At 39.7% G+C, this 26,097-nt stretch overlaps 1 protein-coding gene across 5 annotated transcripts; it reads right to left on the reverse strand.

The window, feature by feature from the left end:
- Window positions 1–12: 12 nt before the first annotated feature.
- On the reverse strand, window positions 13–21,173 carry LOC107144130 (collectrin, amino acid transport regulator). Of its 5 annotated transcripts, none has more exons than XM_048796282.1 (6): window positions 21,105–21,173; window positions 15,516–15,569; window positions 15,050–15,108; window positions 13,189–13,224; window positions 10,705–10,763; window positions 13–5,077 (listed from the first exon to the last, which is right to left on the reverse strand). In XM_048796282.1, exons 2-6 carry the CDS (start codon window positions 15,563–15,565, stop codon window positions 4,988–4,990), a joined length of 294 nt encoding a protein of 97 aa, XP_048652239.1. In that variant the 5' UTR covers window positions 15,566–15,569; window positions 21,105–21,173; the 3' UTR covers window positions 13–4,987. The 5 variants fall into 5 exon arrangements, 3 of the variants coding, with proteins under 3 accessions (XP_048652239.1, XP_048652240.1, XP_048652241.1); XM_048796283.1 differs by having other exon boundaries at window positions 21,091–21,164; XM_048796284.1 differs by lacking the exon at window positions 21,105–21,173 and adding an exon at window positions 20,226–20,774.
- Between the last annotated feature and the right edge of the window lie 4,924 nt (window positions 21,174–26,097).

A 26,097-nucleotide genomic window follows, 5' to 3' on the forward strand; every position in this document is an offset into this window, starting at 1 on the left:
GTTTTTAAATATAGAGTTTGATGGAATTGAGTTCACTAATATAATCATTTTGATCAACAGTTTTTAATTAATTTATTTTTATACTTTTATTTTATATATTTATTTTTATTGGTAGTGAGGGTCGAACCCAGTGCCTCCCATATACAAGGCAAATGCTCTACCACTGAGCTACCTCAGGCCCTGACCAATGGTTTTTTGTTTGTTTGTTTTGTTTTGTTTTTACCAATAAATTATACTAACACATACACAAGTAGTTCCTTTAACTAAATCCCTAAAAAGAAAAAAAAAATGCTTCCTCCCTCCCCTGAAGTGGGAGAAGCCCTGGTCTGAAGCAATTCTTTAAGAATTGGCTCTAATGCCATTTTTCATCAATGGGGCCAGACAAGGCCAATGGTATCCAAGGGGTGGTAAGAATCAGGTTCTTGTTTCTGGAAATCAGAAGGACTAAATGGGAACTGGGCTGCTGTTTTACAAGCACAAGACTGTTAATCCCCTTACCTTACTGTGGATACAAGAGCATGTTGTTCCTTTTCAGATCACAAGACTTATCCTTGAATAATTAAGCAGAGGAAGAAATCCATTACATACCCTAAACCATTTAACTCAGAGAAAGCCATGCCTGAGTTACACTTCTACCTCTATTGCTAAAAGTGATAAATTACCTAAATATCAAATTTTGCATAAACTAGAGAAATAAATTTCCCTGTTTACCTGGAAAATAGACTACAAACTTTAAATGTAGACCATAGTTTTCTTGGAAACTCCTTAGAACATTAAAAAATTCCCGTGAAACTGCTTTAGTAAATCTGGCCTAAATCATGTCATAAATGGTGGAAAATACTGGTTGCCATCATCAATCTAACTCCCAAGGAAAACTCAACCTAATCTAATGAAACATAGACATTACTCTTAAATTCATTTTTTCATCCATCTTCCATTCTGGTTTTCTAAGAAATCCCAGCAAATATCAAGAAACCCATTTGTTAAGAACTGTAAATAATAATGGTTGAAGAAATTGATTGGTTTCTTTCTTTCTTTCTTTTTAGTTGCAATTGGATACAATACCTTTATTTTATTTATTTTTTTAATGTGGTGCTAAGGATGGAAACAAGGGCCTCTCATGTGCTAGTTGAGTGCTCTACAGCTGAGCCACAACCCCAACCCCTGGTTTCTTTCATATTTAATCTATCTTCCTATCTCTACCACAGCCAGTTTCATGGGCACAGGCTGGGGCAGAACAGGAATTGGTATACGCATGCTTTTACACTCATGCCCAGCACACAGCAGGACTTCAGTGTAGGTTACTCAATTCCACAGATCTGACTTCCTAGATGGCAATGAAAGAAGAAATAGATGTTTCTCACACCACTGCCTTTGGCCCCTCTGTCAGTGCTTTCTTTCTCACCAGATGGCATCTGCAGCAGATGGTGTAGCCTTCCTGTCACTTCAGGCTCCTAATTAAAACTGGAACCTGCAGGTGCTCTCCTTCCAGCAGGTCTGGCCCAACCAGGGGTGCTGAGTGTGGGCCTATTCCTTCACCCTCTGGGCTCTGCTTCTGCCCTACACTCACTCCCCACCCCCAGCTTCATTCTGGCTCATTTAGAAGTGGGGGCAAGAGAGGTGGGATCAGACAAGACAAGTAAAGAATGGCAAAATGCATTCTCACTGCCCAGGGCCCTCTGTGGCTCCCTCTTGCTGTTGGTGGTCCTTGGTCGTGGTAGGCATCCACAAGCTCTCTATTCAGAGTGCTCCTATGGGGTCTTCGGGGAGCCCTCTGAGATCTTCTGCACTGATGGTGTCCCAGAAAAAGGTGCTGCACTCTGACTTCTTCCAGTCCCCCCCTCCCAACCATGACTTGGCCTCCAATGGTGCACCTGTGGCCTCACTCCACCACCTTGCCTTGCCCTGCAGTTGATTTTCTGCTCAACAAGCAGTGACTTCATCCAATTCCTCTTGGAAGATTCCTCTTAGCCACAGGAATGTATTCAGGTACTGACTGTTGAGAGAGTTGCCCTCTCTCACCCCATCTCCAGGTGGATCAAGCCAGCCCTACAACTTTGGACTTCTCCCAGCTGAGAAGCTAGTGGTCTTTTCTGTCCCACTGCACACCCAGTGACTTGGGATGCCATCCTATCTCTAGAACCCTAGCTGCTGCTATTCTGGTGGCAAGTGGACAGAGTCCTGAGAATGTCTTTGAATTTGGAGCAGCCAACCAGGAGATAATATGCCATCTCCCCTCTCACAGACACCTCCACCCTCTGATTCTATCAGTTCTCTACCTGGCTGGAGGTGGCAGGCAGAAGAGAAGAGACATCACCCCATACACATGAGCTCTGGTGTGCAATGGGCACCATCTAATCCTCATGGACCCACTGTCCACACCCAGACTGGCTGCATTGGTGTCTGCACAGGAACCCATTCTGCCCTGAGCTCCCTGGGGAATGGAGTGGCACTCTCACAGCCCTCTCTGCAGGCCCACACCTGCTGGCCCTCTGATCCTCTTAGGGAATCCCAGGCTTGCCTTCTGCCATCCACCTGCTCACGGTGCCCTGACCAGATCAGCTCTCCAGCAAGTTCTGCATGGATGCAGCCAGGACCTCTCTTCAGAAGTCACATTCTCTTTCTGAGCCCACCATATACTTATGTCTTAAGTATATACCAATTCTAGATCTCGACATATGAACTGGCTTCCTCAGGAGAGAATGAGCTCTGTATCACTAATGGTAATTAAACCTAATGTGAGCTACTGTAGTAAGGAGGGGGTCAGAGGTGGGTGAAAATGAGAGAGGATTCAGCATTCTCTTAGTTACCTGAATATCTACTTTCAGTTCATGAAATTTGTTTTATTCTCTATACTGAACAGCATCTTCACCATCTTTTGCAATATTTATGGATAATCAGAGAGGCAGAAGAAAAAATGGATAAGCATCCAATGTCCAAGATTTGGATCCCTGAAGCTTTCCTAGAAAGTATATTTACTATACTCCAGAATTGACTCTGCCCACATTCCCAACAAAAGACCTGAAAGTTGATGATTTTTAAACTGATCCATTTACTAAACTACTGGTGTCTTCCATCCATTCACTACACACAAAATAGTGAACTCTCTGCAGAGTGAGTTTCAACTCTATCATGCACTATGTGCCCCCCTTCCCACAGGAGAAGCCTGTGCATGTTGGAATGCAGCTTTCATGTGGCAGGGCATATAGAATACAGTCCAGCACATGGATTACATCTCAAACACATCCTGCACATCACTCAATTCTCTGAGAGCAGTATTGCCAGGACTCACAGTGCCTGAGCCTTTACAAAAAAACTTTTACTGATCCCTTTTCTAGTTCTGTACTTTTTGATATTTACAACTGGCAACACAAGAGTATAGATACCCTAGGTGTAAAAGTCCAAGCAAAACACTTTTCGTGCAAACTGATCACATATTCATAGACTCCTACAATGTCTCAGCTTCTGAAGGAAAACATTCCAAAGATGAATTCTTCAATACTAATCAAAAATGTCACATATTTAGTTGATTTTTACCAGGAAAGGGAACATTTTGCATAGCCATGCATCAGGTAATTTGAAGGTACTTACAGGAAATAATAGTGCCATGAACACAGCAATGTATAAAACCTGCAAACAAGAAGGAGTAGTAGAGAACACACAGACACCACACGGGTTAGCACTGCCAGATAACCAGTGGCTTTGTTTCCTTTTCAATTTCTTATAATATAATCACCTTGTTTTTACTGAAAAAGTTTTATATAGTTGTGAAAAGAATGCTGCAGTTTTATACTATAACAGTAAATACTTTTTCTGTGAAACAAGAACAGAATTTACTATATCTCCTTGCAATGTTTTGACTCATGTGGAATATTTTGGTTAAAAATATACACTAAAAATATACATGAGGGCTGGGGTGGTGGCTCAGAGGGATAGCGCTCACCTAGCATGCGTGAGGCACTGGGTTTGACCCTCAACTCCATATAAAATAGAATGAAGATATTTTCCACTTATCACTCAAATTATATATGAAAAATATATACACATGGGATTATTACATCAAATTAAATTCAATATTATATATAACTATAATGCATTAATAAAAACATTAAAAAGCCTTCCATACCCGTACTGTCTCAGACAGAGCTGAGCTGAGGCTGGTCTTAGCATGCACTGAAGGAATTTGGAAGATATTTAACACTCCATATGAGACACCTACCAATCTAAGTGCTCTTCAGCTGTTAACAAGTATACCATTACAGATGTGTATGTCTCCCAATACCAGTGGCGACTGGTTCTGTCCTCAGCTAGCAAGTGACACTAAGAATGTCTGGTGGAGGCGCTGGCTGGGCAAGCTAGCTCCCAAAGAGAAAGGAACCCACACCCAGGTTCTCCATCCAGCTTACCAATCAGATAAGACATTTCACCTCTCAAAGGGAGGCACCAGAGAGGGAGTAGAGAGAAACCAGGAGTGTTACCCTCATCACAAATAGTGAAGGAAGGAAACACCATGAAGAGAAGATTCCTCCAGAGTTACAGAAAAAAATGCAAAACTATTCAAAGTTGTATTATGTGCTTTTAAAGAAAACTTACAAGTTGCTATGACAGATACCAGTTAGGGGAAGAACCTATACATATTTCTGTTATTTTTCAAGGTGAGAATAGAGTTCCTTACTACCTGCCTATTGATCCATCTATCCACCCTTCTTCAAGAAAAGTTATATGTATACAATAGAAACACAGAAGCTTAGGAAATATAACTGCAATTCTGGAAGTTAGTTATCTTCATATTGCCTGCTGAATGAAGAGCACTATTGAAACATGATATAAGCTGTAAGCTAAGCTACATTACAAAGGTCTTTTAATGTTTAATAAAAATGGAGGACCCTTCCAATTGGCTAAAATTTATGTTCAAGATCAAGGATTAAAATAATCCACTGTCTCACAGACTATTGCAAATAATCAGTTAAGATTTTGTACTGTTTGCTTACTCCGTTGTTTCTCTATTGGGAACTTTTCTCATGGAGAAAGCCACCATCGCTCTGAAGAGATATTCTTCATTTGTATCCCAGACATACTGAAAGAGAAGGAAAGAGAGGTATGGGGTTAAAAACGGTCCATTATGGGGCTGAGGCTGTAGCTCAGTGGTAAAGCACTTGCTTCGCCTGTGTAAGGCACTGGGTTCGATCCTCAGCACCACATAAAAATAAGTAAAGATACTGTGTGTTTATCTACAACTAAAAAATATTTTTAAAAAACACTCCATTAGATGCTACACTCATTCTCATAGTCTCCACACTCCCATCCCATCTTCTTTGTACACAGAAAACTGGAGAACATGATAAATCATGTACCATAGCATCTGGAGTAGGGCTTTTGGGACATTCCATAATTCCAAGTTTGACGTGTTTCCTGTTGTGCTATCTTTCTTAGAAGCTGCCATATTAGTAGCCAGTCAGTCAATAAGGCATTTGGACAAATCATCCTGGCCATATATAGGCCATTCCTTTCCCTCCTTTCTCTATTTCCTCATAAACTGACTCTCCCACCCAGTTTCCTTCCCATTATTCAGATCAGTACAGTTTTTTATTAGTTCTTTTTAGTTATACATAATATTAGGATTCATTTTGACATAATTATAACAGCATGGAATATAGTCTGCTCTAATTCAGTCCCCAGTACTTCCCCTTTCCTACCGCTCCTTCCTTCCCCTGTTCCCTTTCCTCTGAGGATCAACACACTTTTATTTTCTTAGTTGGAAACTGTGTCCTAAACTCCAGTACCACAGAACGTAACCATATTTGGAGAGAGGGTCATTACAGAGGTGATTAAGTTAAGAGGCTGAGGATATAGCTCAGTTGGTAGAGTGCTTGTCTCATATGCACAAGGCGCTGGGTTCAATCCCCAGCACCACAAAAATAAATAAATAAATCAGTAAGTAAAATGAGGTAGTAAGAGTGGGCCCTAATCCAATGTTATTGATGCCCTTAGTAGAAGAAATTTGGACACAGACTCATACATGGGGAAGACAAAGTGAAAACACAAGAAGAAGACAGCCATCTACAAGCCAAGATGAAATGCCTGGAATGGATCATTTCCATATGACCCTCAGAAGAAACCAATCCTGCTAACCCCTTGATCTTAACTTCTAATCTCCAGAGCTGAGAGAAAATAAAGTTCTGTTGTTTAATCCCCTCAGCCTGTGGTACTTTGTTTTAGCAGCCCTAGAAAATTAATACAGTGTATTGACTCAAGCTGTTCCTTCATATAGCAAATGTAAATACCTGAGGGAAAAGGGGACCGGCATGTTTGAATGCCACCAAGGAAGCAAGTGCATCTAAAGTAGAAACACCAAGGGAGAAAGTAGTAAAGTCTAAGGGAAGGGAGGAATTTGGTTTGGGAGGGGTTGGTATATCATGGGAACAGTGTCAGGATTTGGGTTTCACTCTAGGCTGAGAAAACACATTTAAAAACTTATTTCTTCCAGTTCTTTTCTTCTGCTTGAGGGTAGACAGTAGGTAAAAATAGGCTATACTAATCAATACCAAACAGTACATCACTCAATTACCTTCTCTAGGTAAGAGGTTTATAATCTTACGTCTTCCTTTTTCCCCAATACTGTCACATCATATTCTTATTTTTAATATTTTTAGTTGTAGATGTTCACAATACCTTTATTTTTTTTATTTAGTTTTTTTATTTGGTCCTGGGGATTGAACCCAGTGCCTCACGTATGCTAGGCAAGTGGTTTATCCCTGAGCCACAACCCCAGTCCCCAAATCATATTCTTTAAAGTTCCTTCAATCACTTCTTCTTTTATACATTTTTAATTTCTTTTTAAATATACATGACAATACAATGCATTCTGACGAATCATAAATACATGGAGCATAACTTCCCATATCTGTGGTTGTACATGATGTGGAGTTACATTGGTTGTGTATTAATATATGAACATAGGAAAGTTATGTCCAATTCATTCCATTGTCTTTCCTAGTCCCATACCTCCTCCCCTCCCTCCATTCAATCACTTTTCTTCACACTTTTCTCTTTCAGTCTTGCCATCAACAAAGAATAATTCAATATCTTTTCTCATGTACAAGTGCTATTTAATGTTGCATTTTAATCCAATTTAGATCCTATTTGAAATGTTCCTTCAATCATTTTGTATTAAACTTTGTATTTTGTACTATACTATGAGAGTGTAAAAATAGTCAAATGGTTCATAGCATAGCCCCTAGCTTTCAATAATGTATTTGGTTCCAAAATCAGTTTTACTCAGAATAACTATAGTCCAATCTAATAAGATCAAGACATAAAGAAGAAACTAGTCCAGTTATAGACAGCACACAAACACTATTCAAACAGGGATGCACTGTTTTCAGATTGGGGAGATGGGGAATAAGTCTGCTCAACTATAGGAGAATGATAATCCAGTATAGCAAATAACAATGAAAGATGCTAACTAGACCTTGCCAGAGCATGAATTTAAATTGCTTTTCAGATCTTGGAGATGATCTGACTTGATCTCCAGTCCTTTCATTGGTTCCCCTTAAAAACAAGAGCATGATTTGCCTCAGTAGAAGTCCCGTTGGGGTCACAGAGCAAAGCCCCAAACTACGTGGAACAGTACAGGACTGACCAGATCCACATCAAGGTGGATATCCTGCAACCCTCACCAGTTGATCTTGAGTAAGGGTGGAAGGATTGAAAGCGAGTGCACTGGAGGTTACATATTTCCACAAAGGCATTCAAAATGTTTCACTGAGTCTCTACATAGAAAAGGAATCAAGCACATGTACCACATAAGAAGAAAATGGGCAACTTAAGAGAGGATAAGAAAAGAGGTGCCAATTTAAACACAGGAATAATTTCTGACCCAAAATTCCACTCCTGGCTAAATAGTCCTGCAAAAAGAAAGCTGTGGAAAAGATATATACAAAAATGTTCACAGCAGCTTAAGTACCTGTTGCACATACTACTTGATGCATAACAGGTGCTCAAAAAGTGTGTGAAACTGAAAACATCTTTACATACCACATGTGACTCCACAGACCACATGGAGCATATGAGATGTATTTATTCATCCATCAGTTCAGATTCCTTGGTTCCTCACTTCAATAACATTTATGCCAAGGCCCTAATGTCCCAGCTCACCTTGCTTTCTGCATACATCTCAGGACCTCAAACCCAGGCCAACCCCAGATTTTAGGTGAGTAATACAACATAATTGGAGAAAATCACAAAACAGGGACTATTGGCTTAACTCTAAATTCATAATGACCTACCCCCAAATTGCCTGGGAATCCCTTAGGTTTCCTCTCTCTCTCTGATGGCTCACAGGACTATTTTAACCTCCTATAGGTCTGCTGACTTATTATGCTTTCCTTCACACCTCACTTTCACTAGACACTGTTGCTTTATAATTTACAGATACATCTCAAGTCATCAACTTGAACTCCCTCATCCTCTTGACACCAAGATACAAAACTTCATCCATAGAAGCACACCCTGTCCATCTTCTCCCTTGAAGGGCCAGACATGCGGTGCCTCTCCTATCAATGGCTATTCCCCCTATCTCTATTAGGAATGCCTTTCCTGGGCCCTTTTGATCATATAAACAATATCAGTTTCCCTCCCTCTTCTGTGTATTCAAATCTACCTGCAGCCTGTCCACTGCTCAAACTTTTCTCTTTGAGACAACAGTACAAATAAATCACTTCACTCACTCGTCCTTTCATTCATGCACCATCTCTCTCCTACTCTTCATAGTCAAAATGCTCAAAGCAGTTGCCCATACTTCTGTTTGCACATGTTCACCACCCATTTATATTTCATTCCACCTACAACACTCCCTCTAATATCTGCCTTCTGGCTGTCAATCCACAAAAGAGGCTCTCTCTAAAGTGACCACTGACCTCCACATTGCTTAACACAACAAGCGTGTGTCAGTGTTCATCTTGCTTAGCTTCCCAACAGCATTTGAGGCGCTCAAGCACTTCTTTCATGTTCAAGCAAAACTCTTTCATGCAGCAGCCTGCATACTCCTAGGCCCAGTCCCTTTCTGAAACTACAAACGTGATGACATGCCACTCTGCTTTTTACTGCCCCAATTCCAGACACCTTAGCCTTCCTTCTATCCCTCATGCTTAGCAAGCTCCTTCACATATGCTGTTCCCTGTGTCATTCCTTCTTTTATCCATGGTTCACTTCAACTCATGGAACTTATAGAAGGGCCAGATACTCAAACTGGTAAAAATTACCATGAAGTATTTAAAATGCAACCGTCAAAAAGAAACTCAAGAATCTGTTTTTAATCTCATTGGTGTGTTATTTTCCCTTCATCCCCTTGTTCATGGAAAAGAAAGATATTCAAAAGTATTCCTATTTTTGTGTTTTGTTTCTCTATTTCTATCTTTGATAGACTGCAGTATAATATAAAAGAAATATGAAGAATTCATCAAAAAAAAAAAGAAGGGCCAGATACTAAGGATCCCGATGAGGCCAAAGCTTGTAATATTGTCAAGATTGCACATTTGCATTTGCTTTACTACATCTTTAATGGATGACTGATTCTCCCACTACCATTATCCCCATAGGGCAGGGACAAGTCTGATTTTAGGGTCAATGCATCTCCACCACCCAGCATGGCACCCACTCTAAGGATCTTAGGATGAGAAACCCTATACACTGGGTTAGGGGAAAGGGTATAGAGTGGATTCTGCTGTCAGTCTGCCTGGATTCAGATCTGACCTCTATCACTTGGTGGCTTAAGGTCCTGAAAGGGTCACTTCATTTCCTTGCATCTCAGTTTTCTTACCCATCCAGTGAAAATAAGAGTACCTATACCACTTTCCTTAAAAGGTTGTTGTTAAGGGCTACATGAGCTGATAGCAGTCAAGTGCTTAGAAGGCTCCCTGCTAAAAAGTAAATTAAGTTTGCAGTCAATTCTGGGTGTTATTAGCTATTATAATTCACCAAGTAAATAATACAATGATATGTTGGTGGACTGTCCTGTAATAGAATACCTGAAAATTCTTTTAGCACATTTTTCGGGGGGTTTCTAGTGGGGGGCCTCTTAATGACACCTGTGGGGGGAGTAATTTGCACATCACTCTGGGAAGCTGACACTGAAATTTGATAATAACTGTCTTATTAATTCAAGTCTCTTTACTGTTTCAATGTCCACAGAGGCCCTGTGAGTATTTCTAAACTTTGGTTTCAAAAGTATATATGACACAGTGTCACTTTGGTAGTTCTAAAGAATTTAAACTTTACATTAGAATTTGAATTCTTGTGCTATGAAAGACTTTCTGTATTTAGTACCATTCCTTCTTTTCCATGACTAGAAAACAAGCTGCCCAGATTCCAAGGACTACCACAATGAGGGGCAGATCCAACCCAGACCCTCAGTCTCCTTTCTACAATGCTGGATTGAGAAGTTCAAGTTCTCTAAATTTTTTGGTGCCATACAAAACTTCATACGTCTTCCAGCATACACTACAGATAAAGAACCTCAGGCAAGCCTATTGTAAACAATTTCTATTTTAGTATACTCTACCTTTACATTTACAAAGATCAGACTTCAAGTCTTTAGAAATGATATATTATCATTACTATGCAGACAGAGGCCCATCATCAGAGAAAGCAAGCACAGTTCTTAGGTAACAAAATTCAAAATGAACATGCAGGTGTTCCACTTACTGCTTTATCGCCAAGAGCTCTTCTGATACTAAGTCTCACTTTAAAGGCGTTTTCTGCATCTGCCAGAAAAGAAAAAGAAACAGCAGTATATGATAATAAAATCTGCCCAAACATAGCCCATTTAATCCTAATATTTAATGAACTAAAAGCAACAGAAAACAGAACTACAAGGAAACTGTCCCTAAACACCCCTGAAAGTTGGATGGCAAGGACCTTAGGTGGTTTACATTTTCTTTCACTCATAAAACAGTCACAGGATAAACTTAAAAGCCACAATATGCCTGCAGATTTAGAAAAATAAAGATTTCTTTCAGTCAATGACTTGTTAAGCTATTTTTATGTTTCAAGGCTACATACCTGGTTGACAGAGTTCAGCATGAATAACAGTCATTAGAAAAAAGAGGAGCCACAACATTCTTCTGGAGTGGAAAACACAAGGCAAACTGAGAAAAAAAAAATCCACCCTCCACTTAAAGCTGCCTTAGCCATTCTGTGACCGGATTAGAATATCAGAGAAATCGGTGAGCCACCATTTAAAAGGTTTAATAATTAACACCCATACACTTGGGTTAATACTGCAATAGAAGTGGCCCATCTCCTGTCAGTTATTTACAAAAATCCGTTTGAAAAACAGATTAGTTGTTTTTCCCAAACTCTACCTCAGAAGAATGTTTCCTCTGCTGACAGAATGGGGATCCACCCCCCACCCCTTCTGCAGCCGCCTGGTTAAGTGCACAGTGGAAGGAAGGGAGTCCTCAATGGAGGTTTTCCTTGGCATGAACTTTCCACCTTTTCAGGGCTAAACTACCTGGTTCACAGATAGGCTCTTTGAATTTGGGAAGCAAATATCACTCCTTTCTATCTCTGGGGAACAAAGGATGCACTTCCCTGAATGTCCTCTTCTGACTCTCACCTTGGCAGGTAAACATCCCAGGACAGCTTCCACTTCAAACAAAGAGGATGGTTTTGTTTAGCCCTAGGGTTTGGCCATTATTGAAAATCCAAGTTAGTGATATGGAGCGGTGCTGCCCAATGGACCATTCTGCTTCTTTGTTTTGTTTTTGTGACACTGGAGATGGAACCCAGGCTTTCCACATGCTAGCTAAGACCTCTACCACTGAGCTGCATCCTAGCCCTAAATGAAATACCATTTGATGATGGAAATGCGCTGTGCTTGTGCTACCCAGTATGTAGCCCCTAGACATAGGTGGCTGTAGAGCAGTTGAAATGGGGCTGGTGCTGCTGAGAAACTGAACTTTTTGTTTAGTAGCATTTAATATAGTTTAGCCACAGTAGCTAGTGACTGCATTGGTCACAGCTACACAACTGTGACCTAGAGCTACCTACCATGAACTAGGCTCACTGGATTATTCTGCTAAGCCTCAAAACAACACCTCAGTTATTATAATCACCTGACCTGTGAGAGAACCAAGGATCTGGTGTCCAAATTGGCAGCAATGCCTTGAGTGGAATGGGTTTACTGCCTAGGCTGACTACAATGGAACCCAGGTCCACCACATAGAGTGTCTTGTCCCCATAAATCCAAACGGAAATTGCAACAAAACCTCAATGGAGTTTTACTCAACCATAAAGAATGAAATTATAGCATTCGCTGGTAAACTGATGGAACTAGAGAACATCACGCTAAGTGAAATAAGCCAGACTTAGAAAGCAAGGGTCAAATGTTTTCTCTCATATGCAGAATGTAGACCAAAATAAGATAAGGGGTGGGGAGTGAGGGAAATTCTATGAAAACAGAAGGGAGATCAGTGGAGCAAAGAGGACTGAGGGGGAAGCAAAAGGGATGGGAAAGGAGAACTGTGGGAAGAAACTGGCCAAACTATGCTATGTACATATAGAAAGTTAATTTCACCTTTATGTATATTTATAACACACTAATTAAAAACTTTTAAAAATTCCTTAGGCATCTTACTGACACCAATAGAAGTCCCCAGGCCCATGTCAGAGCTTTCCTCTCCCAAGTTGCCTCTTCATGATATCAGTCCCCAGATTCCACCTCTTTCCTCAAAAATCATGAATGGAAAGTTTAGATTGGGTGCCCTTATGTTAAAGAGGAAATCAAGGTTTTAAAAGCAACAATGAGGAAAAGATCAAAAATGGCACTTCTGCAGCATTTTAGAGACACATTGTTTCCCTTTCCTAGGAGGGGTGAAATTTTATTGGAGATGACTCCTTTCTGTTAGTGTAATTCACCTGAAGGAGCTCTTTCTCACCCCCTTTGCTTTGGCTGCAAGGACAGAGTCAGAAAAGCTGTACCACAGGGAGGGGCTGCCCAGAGTTGGCCCAGACAGTGTGGCAATTTCACTGTGACCTGTAGTGGAAATTTCCTAGAAGAGCTCACTTAACTATCCCCGGGGGGGAAAAAAAAGGCAGAATAAATGAAGTTATCTGGGGGAAGAAAAGTCAATACACATAGATTTAGAGATTATAACAAAGTATTTTATTTGTAGAGTGCTTGCCTACCATGGGTGGGGTAGGTCTTTAGTTCCATCCCAAATTCTGGAAAAAAGGAAAAAAAAAAAAACAAGACATATCATGTAATAAAGGTATCCTTTTATTTCTAATTATCAAAAATTATTTTAATCAGTTATTTATATTCCATTTATCAATTAGCCTTTCATTATCTATAATTATTTTCATAGTGTTTTTGCCAGTTTGTGCATTATATTGATACATTTCTTTACATTTATTCAATTTATTTTTAGCATGTTGGTCAAATTAATTGTTAGATTTCCCCTTACAATTTAAAACCTTGGGCTGGGGGTATCACTCAGTTGGTAGAGTGCTTACCTCAGACACACAGGCCCTGGTTCAATTCCTAGCACCACCAAAAAAACAAAACAAAACAAAAAACTTTTAAACTTATTTTCTTAAGAGAATATCATGTAGCTTCAAGTGCTGATTTTTGAAGTGCTCCCCCTTCTAGATCCTTACACTATCTCCTTGAAAATGAAGTAGAAATATTTCTAATATTGTCCATCTTTAGAAATATTTACAATGTATAATAATGAAAAATTTGGACCATGCATATTATAGAAGAAGAGTTCTTTAAAATTTTTCATTTCTTACATGATAATTTATTTCAGGGATTTGGGGTTTGGTTTTGTTTTCTTCCTGGAGGTGCTAGAGATTAAATCTAAGGCCTCATGCTTGCTAGGCAAACACTCTACCACTGAGCTACATTCCTTAGCCCTGGCTGTTTACAATTTCTAAGAAATTATTCATTTTCATATAAGGTATTCCAATATTCTCATGGACTTTCTGAAATATTTCCTATATAATGTGTACATTTGTTGCTATGTTCTCTTTATTTTCTAGTGTATATATTAATTTTTCTCATTTTCCATTAAACTTGCCAGAGGTTTATCTATGTTGCAGTTTAATCAAAGAACAAGATTATGGATCTAATTTTCAATTCTGTTCTGTTTTCTAATTCATCATCTTATACGCATTTCTTAAGTCCTTACTTCTGTGGTCATTTCATTTCTTATTTTTCTAACTCTTGAGTTAGTAGGTTAATTTATCTTTTACTCCTTCTCAGTTAATAATTGCAATATGTAAGATTATAAATTTTCTTTGGTCTACTATTCTGGCCATATGACATAAGGCACATAGATGTAAAGTTATCTCATTCTTATTTTCTAAATAGTTTATAGTTACAATTTTGATTTTTTTTCTATATCTCAGTAATTTCCTAGAAAAGTGTTTCCTACTGGGGAAAAAAAAAACTAGCAACAACAAAAATCCCTGCAGCCCATTCATAATATAGACTTTTATAGGTCCTGCCACATGAATGGAAAGACAAAATCTCAAATGACAAATATGTGCTACCAATTACCTAATTTTGAATATGAAGATGCCATAAGTTACTTGTGACATGGAAAGAAGTAAAAATAAATTCATTGTTAAGTAACTTAAGGAGATTTCAATAAATAGATGGAAAACAGAACTTCCATCTCTGTTTTCTTGCTTCTCAACACACTATCTTAATTCTCTTTCTTTTTACAAAGCCCACATTTAGTGTCTGTTTTGATGTAGAATTTGTTTTTTCAGTACTGGGGACTGAACTCTGGGCCTCATGAATGCTAGGTAGGGGGGCCCTACCACTGAGCTACATCCCCAGACCTTTTGAATTTTTAAAAATATTTTTTGTAGTTGTAGATGGATACAATACTTTTATTTTATTTATTTATCTTTATGTGGTGCTGAAGATCAAACCCTGGTCCTCACATGTGCTAGGCTAGGGCTCTACCATTGAGCTATAACCCCAGCCCCAGTCCTTTTAAATTTTGAGACAGGGTTTCACTGAATTGCCCAGGCTGACCTTGAACTTGTGATCCTTCTGTCTCAGCCTCCAGAGTTGCTGGGATTACAAGAATGCACCTGGGGTGAAGTACAAATTTTAAGTATTAAATTTCCAGAGGATTTATATTTGTATAATTCACTTCATAAACTGTTTGTTTCAGCAATTTCACATGAGAGCCTAATAACTTATTAGTAACCATGGCAATCTTGACAAATGAGGCAGTTTCATTCTGAATATGCTATATTTACTTCTAAATGTTCTAGACAGCAGAAATTAAAAGTTTAGATTACTGTTGCCATGAACAACACAAAAGGTAACCCAGTATCCCGAGACAGGAAAAAGAAATTGATTTCTTTGTTTTTTATACTCCACAACACTATTGCAAAGCAGTTTCTAGGTACATAACTATTGATCTACTGCTCTGGGGTAAATAAAATATGAGATCACATGAAATAAGAACATTTGTGCTATTCTTTTGACTCACCTTTTAAAGTTCACCAGAGTTAAAAGCATGTGGGGATATGTAGGCTCCATTTACCTGCAATAAAACAAGAGGCAGGGAGGGCCAATGTCGCTTTTAAAGTTGACCCAAATTACTATGTTTCATCATCACAAACAGCAATGATTTTAAGCTCTTTAGATCTCCAATTAGTAGTCAGATGCATGGGCTATGAGAAACACACAAATGAACCAAATACAGTCTCTGCCATCTAGACACAATTTTGTAGGAGAAAAAATTAAATCATGTTGACATTAGATGTATGTACAAATATGAAAACGATATTTTTGTCTATTGTGTGAAAATATTCTATATAAATGTAGTATTTTTCAGTCAGGGTGATTTTGTCCTCTGGAAGGCACTGGCAATGCCCAGAGACATTTCTGTCCATCACAAATAGCACTGAAGAGAGAACCAATGGGCATCAGATGAATGGAGACCAGGGATGCTGCTAAATTAACTTCAGAAACATCATCCAAGCCTGTATCTGCTAACTTTTTTTTCTTGTTATAATTGGGTTAATGGAAATAACACATACAGGAAGGACAGAATATAAAAGAGAACCAAATTTGTGTGTGTGTGTGTGTGTGTGTGTGTGTGTGTAAAATTAAGCATACTATAAGAATGCAACATTATTTGTTATATATGATATAATTAAAAATGAGCTAAATTATCTGTTTATTAAGAAGGCCAACAAGAAAGAATGATTTCCTGCTTATTGGAGCCCTGGACACATATGAACTGAGTAAATGCCAGCACATTGGAAACCCACCACCATAGAAAGAACTTCCTACCTTCCTACATTTCATTGTCCTTCTCCTGGTCATTTACACTGCTACTATTTCCACATTAAAATCTTCATTAGCACTTCAGTGTCAATGTAAGAGAATTCAAACTCCATGGTCTTAAGTTCTGAACCAACTTGGCTTTTCAGGTGCATGAACACTTAAGTACCCTCCCTCATACCCCTGAGCTGTTCTCCCAGCTAGTCACTGCAGGTTGATCATGTTCTACTTCTGTCTTTGCTTGTGTTTGTTTCACAGGATTGATTTCCTCAGTTTGAATCCTGTGAGTTTCATTTATCTTTAAGCATATTAGCCATTATTTCAAGTCTATCTTATTGTCATCTCCTTTGAGAAGCTTTTCTTTTGCCTTTCTTGTACAGTTTTATAACTGACTTGTCCAATCCACAAAATTTTTATTCTTCCAAATTCCCAGAGCATTTTGTTCACATTTGTATATGCATCTGTTGCCAATATGATTTACTTTTGTGTCCTACAAAAATTTAAGTTTCTAGATGGCAGAGATATTTAGTTCATTTTTGCATTTCTCATAGCCCATGAATGTTTCATAGACTAAGGAAACTGAATTGACTAATATGAACCATACAGTGGAATTCTAATAAACTTGAGTCTATGAGAGTAAAATACAGTACCTTGAAATACTTTGGCCTTTATTTTTTTCATTCCTAGCCAGAGAAAAACAGTTTCTAGTATTTTTGATAAATAAGGAGTCCTGGGCTTTGGAATATTTTCATCTCTATCCCCCTACCTCATGCCATTTTTAAAATGAGAAAATTAGCTACGATATTTGAAAAGCTCATCAAATTTTGTAGGTTAATCAACAGCCATATCCATTATGAACTTTGTCTTATTTTCCACAGGTTAACATTTTGTTTGTCAGAGAAAGTTAATCACTACTGCCTGCAAATAAAAATTAATTCAGACAAACTAGGTGAATGTAATTCTGCAAACTTCATATACCTAAGGTAGTAACTTAAAGGACAGTTGTTTAAACTGAATGTGTGAGTGTCTGTATGACTAATCTTGACATGGAGACCAATATTTTATAATGAATCTCATGTAGTAAAAGCAAAATTTCACGAGCATTTTTCCTATGTTTCTGTTTCCACTGTTGCTCAGGTATGTTAAACAAAAATTATGTAACCTATTGTTTTGACTCAGCTCCTGCACTAGTCCCAAGAGCCCACACCAAACCAAAATGGAGTCAGTCATGTTAAATGCTGCATGATCAAACTGAGACTTTAAGGAGGAAGATACATTGCCAAAACAGACCAGTTTTTCTTGAAAACAGGAAACCCCGTCTACTTAGGTCAACATATGTAAGAAGAAAGTCCTTCTGCTTTAACCTTATAAAAAAGTAAGCCAAAGGAATTTAATATTAATCAATCAGTATTTCTTCTCTTGTTATGTTTCTTTGTTTCTGACTTACAAAACATACTGTTCTCCTAATGCACACTGGGAGCTTTCATGATATTTTCTAGAAAAGAGGATGCCATGATTCATGAATCACTAATAAATGCAAATTAGATCTATAACTAAATCTGTAGTAATTTTGTCTCTGGACAGTTCTTGAGTTTTCTCCTGGTTTGGGCAAGTCATAATTTCTTTCTAGGCTAAAATTATTGCAGACATGCTCTATGGTATAGTATTATCCATCTTTAATATTCTATTTTACTGCCACCTGGAGGTCACCCAGTCACGTTTAATACTGTCTATAGGTACTTCCCTTGCCAATATCTACAGAGGTGGAGGAAGGTCATCTGGCCATGTAACTTTTAGGCTGTATGTTCTTATTTTCATAACAGAATTTTAAACTGCTCTAATTCTGGGGCTGGGGCTGTAGCTCAGTGGCAGAGTGCTTGCCTAGCATGCGTGAGGCACTGGGTTCCATTGTCAGCACCAAATAAAAATAAATAAAATAAAGGCATTCTGTCCATCTAAACTACAAAAAATATATATATATTTTAACTGCTCTAATTCTGATTGATACAAAAGATACAGGAATTAATCTCTCAGAGTTTCCACTCCAGGGTTTTAGTGAGCAAAAATGACCTGATTTTCATTAAAAGCCTCATCATGAGAAATGTAGACTGCATAAAAGATGTGCACACAAAACCGCCATTACTGAAATCAGAGATGCCAGATATGCTGTTGCTTACAGACACTTACCCATCCTGTGCCCACAAAGACCTTATTAATCTGTTACAAGACTTTGTCCTTCTGAGCATGGACTCAGCTACAAAACTTCCCAACTCACTTATTCAGTCAGCCAATATGAATGGAAAAGATTTGACATGTGAGTGGAACCTGATTTGCCATGCAAAGGAAAAATGATCTAAATATCATCTAAATATCACCCTGAATTAAACCAGAACATTGAGGATTTGAGTACTTAGTTAAACTGGAAAGTTTACATGTTCATAAAATTAATTTAATGTACTATGTTTTGTGATCATGACAACAGTTTACATACAGAGGATCTTTGGGTAACTCCATAGGATACATATTTCTCACTTAACTAACAGCATGATAATAGTGAGGAATTGGCATGGCCCTCAGGACTAAAAAGCTTAAGAAAAATTGTGTTTCGCAAAAACAAAATCCCAACTGTTTTTTATGAACACCATAAAACCTTCAAATTTTTGTTATCCCCACCTTCTATATCCGAGGGTATGTAATTGACTGCTTTATTTATTCTTCCTCAATGAGTTACCCCTCTGGTTCTTTGAACTATTTCTCTATACAATGTTGTTTAAATTTTGGTAAATTGCTTCAAATAATTTGTAGCCAAAGGTGAATATAACTATGTTATAAAAATCAAGGCAGTAACAGAGTGTACTTGGTCCTATTTCATGTGAGTTTATTTTTTCAGGCAATAAATGACTGGCATTATTTTCTATAAATGGGAGTTCTCAGGGTCAAGGTATACATAAGAAAAATATTTTGTTGAAAACTGCTGTTTACTCTGTGCTACTTTTAGCTCAGCATTGTTAATCCCCTCCCTACTATCTTCACAGCAGAAGTGGAAGGAAGGTGAACAGAGAAAGGAACTCATACTTCATATCTGATCATAAAATGTTGACTGCTGGATGTCAAAATAGGAAACAAGATCTTGACTGCTGCCATATGTTGAATTATATGTAGCCAATCTTACTACCACAGAGGGAAAAACTACAGCCCTCTACACAAGTTAAAAAGGGCATATTTTCAGTGAGGATTTATTGAGAAGTTGTGTAAGGGGTTGTCATAAGTACTTTGAAAGTGGTTTCCTTTGTTTTCTGCCCCCAAATACTGCTACTAGTTCAATCAACTACCAGCACTTACCAGATCCTTTACTACCAATCAATACCCTTACTACACCATTTTTAACTTTCTCCTTATTTCCTGCCCTATCCAAACCCAAGTTGGGGGAACTTTCGCCTGTAAGCTCCTTGGGATATATCTTATTTGTCTCTGGAATATAATACTGGATGAATCCTCTTGAATGAATGCATGAAAGGTGAATAGAAAATGTCCTTCCTGCAGGAACTTCTTCAGAAATTTCTGGGCAGAAAAAAAAAATTAAAGCTGATAGTGACCTCTTCGCTTTTTTCTTGTAGACCCCAGAATAGTAAACAGAGGAAATACAAGAGTAATCTCTGAGAGGACAGCAAGCAGAATTTTAAGTGTGGTGGTGTCTCAACAGGCCCTAAACACCATGAAGGAACAAGGAGTAGAGGGAGTGTGTGCTCATGCCACACACACACACACACACATCTGCCTAGTATTTCAAGGGTGCTGAGGGGTGGAAAGGACACAGTTTCAGATGGCTCCCTAGGGGGGGGCTAGAGGACATGAAACCTAGCTGGAAGGAACAGGGTTCTACCACTGGTTTAACAGTTCTGCTTCCTACATGGTTTCTGTTCATTAAGAGGTGGTATTTAAAATGCTGAGAAAAACGTGAACAAAGTCGATTTTTAGAGGAAGATCAGAGAATCGTGAGCTCATTTCACGCTATAAATGCCACCGGTGTCCAACCCTGGGCAGGACAATTTTCTAAGGAGACCTGCCTTCCTTCTTGTAGCGGGACCTAGTCCTGGCGGGAGAGCTGTCACCACAACCGAACTGAAAGTGGGTGGCCTGGGAACACAGTGACGAGCGAGGATTAAGGCATGCAAATACACATGCGCGGGATGGGAGTGACTACTGTGAGTCCAAGATTGTGGCGAGTAGCCTGGGAAGACTGCTAGGATTGGCCAGGACGGAGGAGTGTAGCAAGAGGGAAGGGATATGACAGGAAACCGGGGCCCTAGCCTGCTGGTCAACGACGAAGGTAGGGGCCTGGGCACTGAGGAGCACAGGCCCCAATGCCCAGAGGAAGAGCCGAAGCCCGGGCGAATCGCCGCGGCGAGACCTGAACGAGAATATGGCCTGTGGGGGCAAGGGAGGGGCTTCGGGTGGGCAAGATGGACGTGACCGGGTGGTCAGGAGGATGTAAACGGCCTTATGCTCAGTGACGTGGACTGGACGGAGCGTGGGGGCGGGGCCACGGATGGAGGTGGGCACTGGAGTAGCGCGAGGGAGGGTCGGGCACAGGGCCGGAAGGAGGGGCCTGAGTAGGGGCCTGAAGTAGGCGGGACGCACGTATGTGCCCTGAGCTTGGGCAGAGTCCGGCCGTGGCCTTCCTCCTCTTGCACGTAATAAGAACAGTGGCCCCTACGGAAGACAGTGGCGTAGTCGCGGCTAGAGTCCTGTGTTTTTTTATAGATCGTACTCACGCGTGTACACGTACTAGGGCAGGGAGCTGGGAGTGGAGAGCGCGGCGGGGGCGGGACTTCCGGCTTCATTGATGCGGCCGGAAAGACAGGGGCGTGGCCTGGTGTAGCGAATGACGTTTCCTGGCGTGTGAGGCGTGGCGAAGTCTGTGAGAGTAATCTAGATGGCCGCGCGCCAGAATTTTGAGTGTCTAGAGCAAGCGACAAGGTTTCCGGTCTTTCAGTGTCGTTTGACAGTGTGCAGCGTTAGCCACGGGGGAGCGTAGTTTGACAGAGGGAGTACACCATGTCTCCACACTCATGATCACGCTCCACAAATGCACCCTGGAGCTGAAGATGCTGTAGGTCCTGTCTGGCCGAGGTCCTGACAGGGCTTCTCTTATGAAGGGCGGGAGAGTGGCGGCGGGGATAGCTCAGTTTCTCCATTGTAAGGATCACCAGACACTCTTTCAGGAAGCCGCTCATTTAAACGTAGAGAAGTTGTCCCAGTGACTGGCAAATAAAGAAATTGCAGTTCCAGAAACCGGGACACACGGAGTTGGGACTCTCTTGGATCTGCATTATTGAGTTTGTCCCCGACTGTGCCAGGGGCAAAGGACAGACTCACAGCTATCGCCAGTGTAGAGGATCACCAGCACAGTTGTGTCTTGTGGATAAATCTGAGCTTTCTGCAGTCTTCAGTTCCTCCTCCTGCCCTTTTTCTCTCGAGTGGTACCCCAGAGCTGGAGGAGAATAATCTCCAAAATACAAATATTGGTGTCTGGGGTTCTCCTTCAGCGTTAAGTGCTGCTGTCTGAGGCAGCTGCTAACTGGTTAGTGTCAATATCATTGTAATTACCCCCCATTTATTTTTGCTGGAAAAGCTTGAGAAATAGGTGAAGTTAATAAAGATGGGTAAACCTTACTTTGGATAGAATTTGTTTGGTGTCAGCCACTGAAAATCACAGTGTTATCTGGTTTTCCTACTTCCTTTACAGGAATTCTGCCCGTCTCCACTGTGCTCTTTAAAATCTTGCTAGAGTTTGGAGGACAGTTAGAAATCTCTGTTAAGAAAGGCAGCCTTATCCACCTCTCAGAGAAGTCATGTTGCAGCATGTATGGGAATTCACGGTGAGCCAAGTACCTGGGCTGGAGTTCACCAAAAGGACAAAAGGAACAAGTGTACAGTTCTCTGTACCAGTACACCCCTCTGTGTTTTCCCTGAAGTCAGGCAAAAGACTGCTGTTGTTTACAGTTGAAATGAAGTAAGACTGAGATAATTGGAGTGAAAGTGAATATTAGGGAAATGATGGACAGAGGGAAGTGCATTCCATTTCATTAGCAGTGCCAGGACAGTTAGTTGCAACATACAAATCAAGTATAAGGACTGTATTTTGAAACCTTTAGCAACTCTAGATTGGGATCTTGCCCTCAGCGAAGAAGGAGGAAGAAGTTAAGCTTTCTTGAATAACAACAAAATCTCTTAAGTTAGGTTTGGAGGAATTGCAAAAGGCTGGCTTCCTTCCAAAATCATTTTGATGACAAGGAATTGTTCAATATAATCATAATCATTTACCAGTACTTTTGCTGTCCTTTCCATAATTATAAATGGTTTAATCGGACAGTTCAATCTGTGTGGCACTTATTCAATACACAATTTATGATTGCTTTTAAAGACTTAGAATATTTTTCACACATTTCTAAATCTACAAAACAGCTGGTAAGGAGTGTGTTAGAAAAATCCAAGGCATGCATAATCAGTGGTAGCAAAGGACATGTGGCACAGAAAGGCTAGCTCTCATGAGGCCCATCCAGCCAAAATTGATCACTTCTCAAATAGATCATTGGATATATAAGTAATTTATTATATTATTCCCACTATATTTATATACATTTGATGTTTTTCCTAAGAAGGGGCGGTAATAGGCACAATTGGATTCAATATTCAGATCATTTGTGGCCTATTGCTTTTTATATCTGCTCAATGAATTCAGGTGATGAACACACTCAAAAACCCAGTTCTTTCTGGGCACAGTGGCACACACCTGTAATCCCAGCGATTTGGGAGGCTGAGGCAGGAGAGTTTCAAGTTCAAACCGGCCTCAGCAACTTATGGAGGGCCTTAGAGACCCTGCCTCAAAATTTTAAAAAGTGCTGGGGATATGGTTATGCACCCCTGGGTCAATCTCCAGTACCAAAAAAAAAATGTTCTTACCTGGTTTAAGGTACTACCGTGATGGTGTATTGAAATTTTATTCCTAAGCCATACTTTTTTTATTAGTGCATTGTAATTACACATAATAGTAGGATTCATTATACTGTATTTGTACATATACATAATAATTTGATCTATCACATTCCCCAGTGCCTTCCCATCCCCTCTCTTCCTTCCTCCCCAGATCCACTTGCTCTACTGATCTCCCTTCTATTATAGTTATTTTTTAGTGCAGTATAATTATGTATATATAGAATTCATTGTGATTTGTTTTTGCATGGACAAGCCTGACTCAAGTTTTATATGTCTTAAACAAGGTAAGTTCTATCTTAGCCCTTTTGACATACTCACTGTAAAAATTGTATGTATTCAAACACACATGCAAAAGTCAACAAAAGTGATTTTAACTTTCTAAAACCTTTTGGGTTACAAATGCAGGCATACTTTTTGTGTCACTACTGGGTATGAGTTGAATTGTGCCCCCCCACACACAGAGAGTCATATTTAAGTGTTAAACCATGATATCTTAGAATGCGACCTTAGAAGGAGATTGAGGTCATTAGGGTAGTCCCTAGTACAGTAAGACTGGTGTCCTAAATAAAGGGGAAATTTGGATACAGACACAGTGAGAAGGCCCAGTGAAGACTGGAGTTAACACTGCCACAAGCCAAGGAATTACCAAAGGTGAGGTGTAGTAGGATTCTCCAGACAAACAAAACCACTAGGGAGTGGAGATTTTTATTTTAAGGAATTTACTCACATGAGTGGGGGACTCAAGCAAATCTGAAATCTGCAGTGCAGGCCTATAGGCTGGAAACCCAGGGAAGAGTTGATGTTGCAGCTCAATTCCAAAGGCAATCTAGAGGTAGAATTTCCTCTTCATCAGGAATCTCAGTCTTGTCTCTAAAAGCTTTTGCTCCATTGAATGAGACCCATCCACATGAAGGGTAATTTGCTTTACTCAGAGTTTGATGATTTACATGTTAATGTCATCTGAAAAATATCTTCTCAGTGAACTTTAGACTTGTATTTGATCAAATATCTGGGTCCCATGGCCTAGCCAGTTAACACATAAAATAAATCATCCAAACAGAAATGCCTGGACAGATCTTTCCCAGCCCTCAGAAGGAACCAACCTGGCTGATGACTGACTTGTGTGTCAGACTTCTAGCCTCCAGACTGCAAGACAATAAATTTCTGTTGTTTAAACCAACCAGTCTATAGCACCATATTACAAATTAATACACTAGTCTAAAGACCCCAGGTGTGGGGGGTTGGGCCTGGAGGTGAGGAGTCTCATGGGATTCACTATTTACCATTTAGTCTCCTTTAACGCGATAGCCACATATTCCTGCCTCTCTGCTTCCCAGTATACATTAGCAAAATGATGCCTACACAAAGCACCATATTGTGCTTCATTTTACAAATGATTTTCTCTTCTTACACTTAGATGTAGCCTTATCCCCTCTACCTAAGAGGGAACAGGATCAAGGACAGTAGTACTGAGAAGAGCCAGTTTATAGCCAATTGATAGGGTTGTGTATTGAAAGGGAAGGTGAAATAATGTTTGTTTCCTTATTGAATATCACTGGGGACTGTGATGGGTTTTTTAAATATATGTTTATACTTTTGGGAAGGTGATGTGAAGAAATAAAGCTCAAATCTAGGTGAAATGTGTTAGTGACCCTCAACTTTTCTTTGTATTTTGCCACCCACTCCCTGCATGGCCATATTCCTTTAGTATAAGACAAAACCTGAGGAGACATGAACACTGTTATGAACTATTTTGCTGTTTCCCTTCCTGTACTATGTGCATTTCAGGAGACTCCTAAAAGAAGAAATTTCACACCTGGAAGGTAGACATCAAACCTGGTTGATCTTTCCATCTCAGCACCTGATATGGTGCCTGGAACAAAGGAAATGACAATAAATGTTGAAATGAAAATGTGTATTGACTGAGTTCCCATCTCAGAGCTTTGTCAGGTTCATATTGGGTAGGTTCCTCTTTTGGATCAGGCAGGACTCTGTGGGTCCATCAGATCTTATAAGGAGAAAGATGAGACCCTGCTCTTAAAGGATAAGCATCCACATCAGGGTGGAAACTACTAGTCTGAATATTATGGTCCTACTTCAGGGTTTCTATGTGATTTTCAATCTGTTTACACTTTTTGCTCCTCTGCCCTCTAGGTTTTTAAGTTCCTACAAGTTATTTGGCAAATGATAGAAATTTTACACTAAAGATAGTGGTGGTGAATAGCCTGAGGGTCATTTGCTGTAGAGAAGGTTTTTGGTCCCCCCCCCCCCCCGCCTTTCCTTCAATCAAAGCTCTACAGTCTATACCTAAACTGAGCCTTTGAGTACCACACTTTCTTAAAGAGCAAAGAAGCTTGTTGGGCTAAACATTTACAGACAAGATGTCACCGGCAGTCCAGTGTGGGACTGTATGCCTTAAGAACTGTGAGCATGACAGTTTTCATAGTGATCCATTAAAATAAATGTAGAGAGTGCTGTCTTGACCAGTTATAGAATGGTAAAATGATTTCATGCAGAAACTGGGCAAGAAGGTTGTCCACTTTCAAACATTTTGGAACCTGATATTTTTATTGTCTCTTTTTAGCAATGGTCTTTTTACAAAGGCTGAACCACAGACTGCAGATTATTTCTGTGAATCTTAACTTTTCTGAAGTTGCATATTAATGTTTCTAAGCAGTCCAGTAACTTCATGTTCCATAATATTCTGTCCTGATTTACAAATGCCAGAGTTAATTCTAGCTGACCAGCTTGCAACTGTGTGCTCTGCTATAAACACTGGAGAT

Source organism: Marmota marmota, unplaced genomic scaffold (assembly GCF_001458135.2).
Source record: "Marmota marmota marmota unplaced genomic scaffold, marMar, whole genome shotgun sequence".
Taxonomy (NCBI): Eukaryota; Metazoa; Chordata; class Mammalia; order Rodentia; family Sciuridae; genus Marmota; species Marmota marmota.

Excerpts from the sequence above, each read along its gene's own strand:
- LOC107144130 (XM_048796282.1), bottom strand. The coding sequence starts at position 15,565 with ATGGAGCCTACATATCCCCACATGCTTTTAACTCTGGTGAACTTTAAA. Across the intron at positions 13,225-15,049 it reads AGAAGGATCACAAGTTCAAG|AATTTGGGATGGAACTAAAG; the intron begins GTCAGCCTGGGC and ends CCTTTTTTCCAG. Across the intron at positions 5,078-10,704 it reads GAGCTCTTGGCGATAAAGCA|TATGTCTGGGATACAAATGA; the intron begins GTAAGTGGAACA and ends CTTCTCTTTCAG.